The 8728-nt window shown below is 53.3% G+C and overlaps 1 protein-coding gene across 1 annotated transcript; it reads left to right on the forward strand.

Moving 5' to 3' along the window:
* The first annotated feature begins 58 nt into the window (after nt 1-58).
* ALDH2 (aldehyde dehydrogenase 2 family member) lies at nt 59-8012 on the forward strand. Its single transcript, XM_063416361.1, has 13 exons — nt 59-241; nt 1189-1293; nt 2299-2439; nt 2639-2718; nt 3088-3199; nt 3632-3760; nt 4236-4349; nt 4678-4780; nt 5406-5590; nt 5879-6043; nt 6294-6451; nt 7099-7213; nt 7478-8012. The coding sequence occupies exons 1-13, from the start codon at nt 119-121 to the stop codon at nt 7508-7510; spliced, it is 1563 nt and encodes a 520-aa protein (XP_063272431.1). The 5' UTR covers nt 59-118; the 3' UTR covers nt 7511-8012.
* The last annotated feature ends 716 nt before the right edge of the window (nt 8013-8728 follow it).

Raw genomic sequence — 8728 nt, forward strand, 5'->3', positions numbered from 1 at the left:
CCGAGCGGGGCCGGGGCGGTGCCGGGGCGGTGCCGGGGCGGTGCCGGGGCGGTGCCGGGGCGGGGCGGAGCGGGGCCGGCCGAGCTGCGGGGCCCGGCCCGGCGCAGCTGAGCTCAGCATGCTGCGGGCGGTGGTGCGCGGCTCCCGGCTCTGCCCGGCCCTGCTCCGGGCTCCCTTCTCGGCCGCCGCCGCCTCCCCCATCCCGGCGCCCAACCCGCGTCCCGACATCGCCTATAACAAGGTAGGGCCGCGCGGGGAGCCCGGGGCAGCCGGGCCGGGCCGGGGGGTTCGGGGCTCCCGAGTCCTCCGGAGCGGGGCTGAGCCCGCCCGGGGTGAGGCTGAGCCCGGAGCAGCCGGGGATTTGGGCCCAAAGCCTTGGGAAAGAGCAGCCCTGGGTGCAGCCGCAAGTCCGTGTGTCCCATCGCCAGCGGGCTCTGTCCCTTCCCCTCGGTGGCTTCAGCAACCCCGCACAGGTGCGAGCAACCCGAGGGAAAAGCTCTGGGAAAGGGCACGGGCAGGGAGGGGAAGGTGCTTGGCTGGTTATCTGCGGGGACCAGACCTTATTCCAGGAAAATCCTGTGGGGTCACCTGGGCGAGGTGCTGCTGGAAGGCAGCGTTCCAGAGCACCCGGCCACTCCTTCCCTCCCCGGCCGTGTCCAGGCTCTGCGTGGTTGTCTGAGCGTTCTGCAAGTTCTTGGCGAGTGCCACGATCTTTTCACTTCCATTCTCTTGCCACAGACCCGAAAAAATATTACCCTTAGAAAGAAAGAGTTGGTAGAAAGCTGCCCTTAACACCTGGTTCTGTAAAAGCTCTGGTGCTCTGGACAAAATCAACTCACTGTACTGTCCATGCCTAAAGCATTTTCCCACTCTTCAGTCTCCCAAGCTTCCCAGTGTCCCTGCTCCAGCCAGGCTTCCAGCTTGTGCAAGGACCTTCCAAGGCGGGAACCTTTTCCAATTCACGTGCTGTTTGCTGAGCTGTGAGTTCTTTATTCACTCGAGGCTGTGTTGTGTGCTTTGAGGCTAAAGTATCTCCTTCATATTGCTGCAGGTTTGGACCCCACACGAATCAAGTTAAGCCCTTTTAATTAACCAGGCTCCTCAGATGCCATCAAAGAACCAAAGCTCCCCCTGATTTCCCTGGGATCTGGCTTGAAGGCTCAGCCCTGCTTGGCTTTTCCCTTGCAGATTTTCATAAATAACGAATGGCACGATGCAGTCAGCAAGAAAACCTTCCCTACCATCAACCCAGCCACGGGAGAAGTCATCTGCCAGGTGGCTGAGGGCGATAAGGTAAATGCTGCTGGGATGAGATGGGTTTGTTCTCCATGGAGCAGGTCCAGAGGGGTTGCAGAGGAAGGCTCCAGCCCGTGTCTCACCTGGACAGCTCCGTGCTTGCAGCAGTGTCTGATCTTTGCAAACACCACGTCAAGTGCTGCTTGTGTCCTTCCTTGACTACTGCTTAAAAAAAAGAAATGGTGGGGAATAAAGTCATGCAATCATCACCTGCCTTATGCAAGACTCCTTATGGGAGTCTGTGGCAGAGCTGAGGTGGTGTTTCCCAGCAATTTTGGGTTTTTTCTACAGTCTGGAAACTTGTGTGTGTTCCCCAAGGGAGGAGTGAGGGAGGGAAAACCTTTGTTGTTTGCTTCTCTGTGGCAGCCTGGCTTGTCCTGGCGAGACCATTGCAGCAAGCCAGGACAGAGAACCAAGTAAGAACCAGCAAATGCCCTGACAGGAGAAAACCATGGATCAGAGACAGCTGATCAAGGAAAAAACTCCTTTAGACTGGATTGTGAAAAAGTGCCAGAAGTAGACTTCCAGAGCTTTTTCCATGCCTCATTCTAGGGTGCAAATATGAACCCAGCAGGTGACACTGCAAAAATAATCTGGTGAAATTTGCACTCTGTGTAGCTGGAATAACAGAGGGTGAGCACAGGCAGAGGTTGTGGCTGCACTGCTGTTGCACCCATGTGCTCCAGTGCCATTCCTGCTCTCCCTCCTCACGGGTGCAGCCTGGGTGGGAGCGCTGTGTCCTCACAGGGTTTGTGCTGGGGTTGGTGCTCGTGGGGAGAGCGGCCCAGGGCTGTACCCGTGGGCTCCCCTGCCCTGGGCTGAGGAGTGCCTTGCAGCGGGGCTGCTGCCAAGGCTGCAGGTTCTTCCCCCAAACCCTGGCAGGAGCAGCCTCTTGTGCTGCGGGCTGTTTTCTCCTGGAGAGCAGGGAGAGGTTTTTTTTTTGCAGAGAGCGAGCGGGGGCCGGTTCCTCCTCTCTCACCCTCTGCCCGGGCTCCCCCGCAGGCAGATGTGGACAAGGCGGTCCAGGCAGCCAAGGCGGCGTTCCAGCTGGGCTCTCCCTGGAGGAGGATGGATGCATCGCACCGGGGGAAGCTGCTGAACCGTCTGGCTGACCTGATCGAGAGGGACCGCGCCTACCTGGCCGTGAGTGCGGGGCTGGGAATCACGGGGGGGGGGTTTGTGTCCACTGGGTGGGATGGGGGCTTCATCCCCAGCTCAGACCTGGGACAAAGGGTGGGGAAGTACTTTGGGGAAGCTGAGAGCAAAATGCTGATGAGCAGACTGAGAACTGACCCAAGCCCGTGCTCGTGACTCCTTCAGGGAACCTCGGTGTCTTTTGCAGGCCCTGGAAACTCTGGATAATGGCAAACCCTACGCCATCTCCTACCTGGTGGATCTGGACATGGTGGTCAAATGTCTCAGGTGGGTTTGGAGGCCACAGCCACAGCTGGCCTGTGGTACTGAGTCTCTGCAGGCTCAGCTACCTCCAAATTCAGCTGCTGTGGGATCTGGACCTCACCGATGGTTTCATATCAGACACTTTAGGTTTACTTTGTGCTGTAATTCCTCTGACTTCCCAAAGTCACACAAATGGTGGTGATCAGTTACAGCACAGAAATTGCAATGGGGGACACAAATATTTCTATTTACTGTCCATTCTTAAATCACCTGTGTGGGAAATACCTGCACTGAGTAGTGTCTGAAGTGTCTGAGAAAGAGGAAGCCTCTCAGTTCCTGTTGGCAGCAGACTTGTTATTTTAATTCCAGTGACCAAATTGTTATTGTTTCCAGATACTTTGCAGGCTGGGCGGATAAATTCCACGGCAAAACCATCCCGTTAGATGGAGATTTCTTCTGCTACACAAGACACGAGCCAGTGGGAGTCTGTGGACAAATCATCCCTGTGAGTAAAATGTAACAGCAGCTGCTGCAGCCTTGCAAGAATTCGGTGTTACAGTGTAAGTTCCCCTCTGTTGCCAACCGCTGCTTCCTCGCAGGGGTAAACAAAGCTGGGCTTGCACCAGCTGGGAGGGCTCTTACTTCACTCTGACAGTGCAGAACGGTTGATTTCACGGGCTCTGAGTAAGGTTTACTTTATATCTGCTGATTAAAAAAATAATAAAAAAAGGCTTTAAGCCCATTTGTAGGAATTACCTGACTCAGAACCACAATTTAAGATTAAACTACTACCTAGAATTAACCCCTAAAATTTTGTGTGATGAGAAAAAATCCAAGACTCTTCCCTAAGGGCTGATTTGAGTGGAGCTCACTGGTTAATTACTGACTAATCAGAAACTTTGGAGTTCACACCAGCAAATCCCTCCTTGTTTTTCAGTGGAACTTCCCACTGTTGATGCAAGCGTGGAAACTGGGCCCTGCCCTGGCCACTGGGAACGTGGTTGTGATGAAAGTGGCAGAGCAAACCCCTCTGAGTGCTCTCTACGTGGCCAGCCTGATCAAAGAGGTGAGGACAAGGCCAGGATTCCCTCACTGCTGGGGACAGGAGCAGGGAAGGCTGAGTTGTCCTGGGTCTCTCAGCAGTTGATTTAGCAAAAAAAAAAACAAAAACAAACCCTTGTTCATATAAATTCATGTGCAGATGATGTAAGTCTTGATCAGGGAAGGACTCTTTGAGGTTTGATTAGATAATGAACTCCAGGGTGATTAGAGAGAGAACAGACATCTGTATTTATATATAAACTGTGTATATATATTTATATATAAATACTGTGTGTATAAACCTTCAAATTGTGCTCGGGATGTGGGGTGGGAAGAGGAATTGTCCTGGTTATTGCAAACAGCATTTAAATAAAGCCCTGGGAAATCAAAGGAGAGCTCAAAGGGGTAAAGCTGTTGCTGGGAGTGTCACAAACAGAGGAGGGCAGTGAAAGCCCCCTAAGGGGTTTTTAACGTGTCTGTGTCCTGCTGGGAATGGCCAGGCTGGATTCCCCCCGGGCGTGGTGAACATCATCCCTGGCTATGGCCCCACGGCTGGAGCTGCCATCTCCTCCCACATGGACATTGACAAAGTGGCCTTCACCGGCTCCACCGAGGTAAGGGAGCTCCTCATCCCTCGGGAATATCTCACAGCTGGACAAAATACTGCAGCTGCTTTGCCTTCTACACCCCATTTAAAGCTGATTCCAGGGTGTGAGGTGTCTACTTGCATTACGTAAGACTCTTTTTTTTTTTTTTCTGATTGTATTCTTTAGAATATTTCCTGTTGTTTCCCTTGAGCTGCTTCTTATTGGAGGTGAAACTCTGGGCAGACTTAAAGCCCTGACAATGAGGGGATTAACACAAAATGCTGACTGAGATGCAAACCCAGAGCCCTCCTGCTGGTGTGGGAGTTGTCCAACCCCTGCCCTGCTCTCCCTGCAGGTCGGACACCTGATCCAGAAGGCTGCAGCAGAGAGCAACCTCAAGAGGGTGACCCTGGAGCTTGGAGGGAAGAGCCCCAATATCATCATGTCTGATGCAGACAGTGAGTATCTGCTGGGAAGTGTTTGATCTGTGCCTTTTGCCTTGGCTTCTTCCAAGCAGAGCTGGAGGGGAAGGGAAAAAGAAAGGGAAGTTCTGTGTGAGGCTCTAGCCCTGGCACCACCACTCTGTGCCTCCTGCTGGAGCTGCTGCATTTCTGTATCAGCACTTCTCCTCTCCCAGTTCTTTTCCCAGTGCTAGGTAGTTCAGTTAGCAACAAAAAATAATTGTTTCAGTATCTTCCTTCAGTCCTTGCTCCAGTTTTTTTCACTTCTCTTGAGGCACACCAGTCTTTTCTTTGCCTATGAAGTCCTCATCCCTTGCATATAAACTCATTTTTGGCGTTGATGAGCCAACACATGCTTTTATATGGCAGCTAAGCAAGGAAGAAAGTTCATCCTCAATACCTGATAATTTCCAATGAGAACTGTACCTGCCTCAGGTTAGATATTCTTCTCTAGTCTGAGGTGCTTTAATAAAGAATTAAGTCTGTAACTCCTGCCCTACAATCCATGGCAAATGAAAGGACTTTGTGCCCCCAGCAGTCTCTGTGATAACTGTCCTAAAGGAGTCACAGGTTCTGGTTGGGTTTATTTGCTTATTTGTTTCCTCTCTCTCTCTCTTTGCAGTGGACTGGGCTGTGGATCAAGCCCACTTTGCCCTGTTCTTCAACCAAGGGCAGTGCTGCTGTGCCGGCTCCAGGACCTACGTGCAGGAGGACATTTACAACGAGTTTGTGGAGAGGAGCGTGGAGAAGGCCAAGGCCAGGGTGGTTGGAAACCCCTTTGACTTCAAAACTGAGCAGGGCCCTCAGGTGAGAGCAGGAAGTGCCCTGAGCTGTTATCTCATGCAATAATCCCAATCTGGAGTCACTGTGAATGGGAGTAACTTGGGTCTATTGATTAACCTAATTGGAGCTGTGCCCATTATCACTGGTGCAGGAGGCAGGGGTTAATTAACCATTCAGCTGATTCCAAAGCTTGATGCTGGCATTTAAAAAATTATCTATTTCCCTTTGGAGATTGCTTGGCAGCCTGTTGGAACAAGGAATTGCTAGAGTGGAATCTTCTCCCAGGTGGAGCTGATGTGTTTCCCCTCTTAGGTGGATGAGGAGCAGTTCAAGAAGATCCTGGGCTACATCAGCACAGGGCAGAGGGAGGGAGCCAAGCTGCTGTGTGGTGGCAACCCCGCTGCAGACAGGGGCTACTTCATCCAGCCCACCGTCTTTGGGGACGTGCAGGACAACATGACCATCGCCAGGGAGGAGGTGAGTCCTGCTGGCCCTTCTCACCTCGTGGCATTTTGCCCTGGGTTTGCAGCACTGGCTCTTCACCCCCTGTGAATCTGGAAGTTTCTCGCTGCTACATTGTCTTCCCTTGGTTACATCCCTGGCCCTTTGTAAGAGGGGAGGTGACGCTGGATTTCGTGTCCCGTGGCACTTTTGGTGCACACACAGCCCCACGGCCTCCCCGGATCCCTTCACGCGGATTTTCCCGTGCTCTGCTCGCATTTTGCAGATCTTCGGGCCGGTCATGCAGATCCTGAAGTTCAGGACCATCGAGGAGGTGATTGAGAGAGCCAACGACTCCAAGTACGGCCTGGCAGCCGCCGTGTTCACCAAGGACCTGGACAAAGCCAACTTTGTGTCGCAGAGCCTGCGGGCTGGCACGGTCTGGTGAGCCTGCAGCGCCTCCCACAGCTGCTGGGAGCTTCCCTGGGCACTGCCGTGGCTCACTGGGGCTGTTCTTTGGTAGCCTTGCTCTCCTTTGGTTTAATCTTGCCTGCACTTTGCTCAGGGCAATGCCAGACCTTCAGGTGTAACGGGGACTTGGTTAAATTTAGGTGTGTTTTTTATATATTCTCATTTGTTTAAGGTGGAGCATCTCTCCTGTGAGAGTGGTTAAATGGGAGTGTTCAGCCTGGAGAAGGCTCCAGGGAGAGCTCAGAGCCCTTCCAGGGCCTAAAGGGGCTCCAAGAGAGCTGGAGAGGGACTGGGGACAAGGGATGGAGGGCCAGGACACAGGGAATGGCTTCCCATGAGGGCAGGGATGGATGGGACATCGGGAAGGAATTCCTCCCTGGAAGGGTGGGGTCCCCAAGAAGCTGTGCTGCCCCTGGATCCCTGGAAGTGGCAGCTGAGGGTGGCAAACCGGACACTTGGCCCTGGGATAACGAAATGTGGGTGGGTTCCATGATCTGTGCCCTGCCTGATCAGTTCCAGTGTTGATTCACCCTGCTGGGACACAGGGATCCTGCCCAGAACGGCTCAGGGGCGCTGCTCTCCCTGAGCTGCGGGTGTTTCACCTTCTCTTTCCCTTCCAGGATAAACTGCTACGACGTGTTCGGCGCCCAGGCTCCCTTTGGGGGCTACAAAGCCTCTGGGAACGGGCGGGAGCTGGGGGAGTACGGCCTGGAGGCCTACGTGGAGGTGAAAAACGTGAGTGTCCCTGCATCCACGGCCTTCCCAACCCTCTGGATGTCCTTGTGCCATTGCTGTGGGCTGGGCTCAGACCCCTGGGGCAAAACTGTGACTCAAACCTTCAGCTCCACGCTCTCCTCCAGCTTTCCCAGTCTCCAAACCTGTCCCTGACTGGGACACACTGGGTTTTCTCCTGCCTCTCACCCTTCCAGTGAATACCCCTGAAAATTCTCCAGAAAAAAAACCCAACACCTTGTAACTTTTTCTTTTTTTTCACCCTAGGTGACAATCAAAATTCCCCAGAAAAACTCCTAAAGGACAGCAAACTTCTCCACGAGTTCGAAAATAACGATGCAGCTTCATGAAAAAGGAAAGCTCAACACACAAAGTTTAGTATGCAAAAATATGTAACTCTGCATTAAGAGGTATTTTTTAGGTGTTTAAAGCAGCTTTTGTTAAAAAAAAGAAACAAACCTACTTGGCTTTATCTTTTTAAAATACCAAATACAGTTGGCTGAGCACTAACAAGATGGGTGGTTACTTTGGGTACATTTTGGGTATGTATTTTGTGGGTGCAGTCACCCATAGGAGAGGGGTGTCATCTCTACATCTCTATCTGATACATAAGCTTATTTTTCCCGAGAAATCATTTAAATGCTTGTTCAGTTTTATGTTTCTCTTCCGTGAGCCAAGTGAACAGAGTTCAATGTGTACCTGGGCCAGGGAGCAGCGTGAGATCTGTGAGGAAAATGTGGTTTTTTTGTTCCGTCCTGCTCGTTGTAGCCACTCCAAATAAACGTTTCTTGTCTCAGTGCAATCAACTCCACTTTTGTTTTCATGCCAGTGAGCCCAAGTCCATGCAAATTCCCGCATCCATGATTTTTAAGGATTGACTTTCTCTGAGTTTCTGCCCTGCCCCCTGTCCTTATGTTGTCTTAACGTGACATGGAAAGCTACAGCTGGTAGCTGTCCCCAGCGCGGCTGGAGGTGTGAGGGGGGTCTGAGGCTGAGTGAGGGCGGTGAGGCTGCCCTGGGACACACACCCATGGTGTGATTGTGAGGGCAGGACGGTCCGTACCCTGCCGGGGAGCACAGAGCGGAGTCTGAGGCTGAGTGAGGGCTATGAGGCTGCCCTGGGAGCCACGCCCATGGTGTGATTGTGAGGGCAGGACGGTCCGAGCCCTGCCGGAGAGCACAGAGCGGAGTCTGAGGCTCCTTCTCACCTCTTCCCCTCACGGCCCCAAGGGCGCCCATTCCCCTCAGGCGCGCGGACTCTCGAGATCTCGCGAGACTTGGAGCCGCCTGGCCACTCAGACCAGCGGGCGACCTGAGATCTCGCGAGACCTCCGGCACTCGATGGGCGGCAATTCCCCTCGTTAGGTTTTCCTCACCGAGATCTCGCGAGACCTCGCTTTGCCCCGCCCCTCCGTAGTGCCTGGCAGGGGGCGGAGCCAGAGCGTTTCGCTCCGCCCCCCGCTGCTCGGTGATTCTGACGTCATCACAAGGCGGCGCCTCCTCGAAAGCCCGGCGGGG

The sequence above is a fragment of the Prinia subflava genome, chromosome 19 (assembly GCF_021018805.1).
Source record: "Prinia subflava isolate CZ2003 ecotype Zambia chromosome 19, Cam_Psub_1.2, whole genome shotgun sequence".
NCBI lineage: Eukaryota > Metazoa > Chordata > Aves > Passeriformes > Cisticolidae > Prinia > Prinia subflava.

Coding starts and splice junctions, on each gene's coding strand:
- ALDH2 (XM_063416361.1), top strand. CDS start 119: ATGCTGCGGGCGGTGGTGCGCGGCTCCCGGCTCTGCCCGGCCCTGCTC. Junction 4,350..4,677: donor CCTTCACCGGCTCCACCGAG/GTAAGGGAGCTC, acceptor CTCTCCCTGCAG/GTCGGACACCTGATCCAGAA. Junction 5,591..5,878: donor AAACTGAGCAGGGCCCTCAG/GTGAGAGCAGGA, acceptor TTCCCCTCTTAG/GTGGATGAGGAGCAGTTCAA.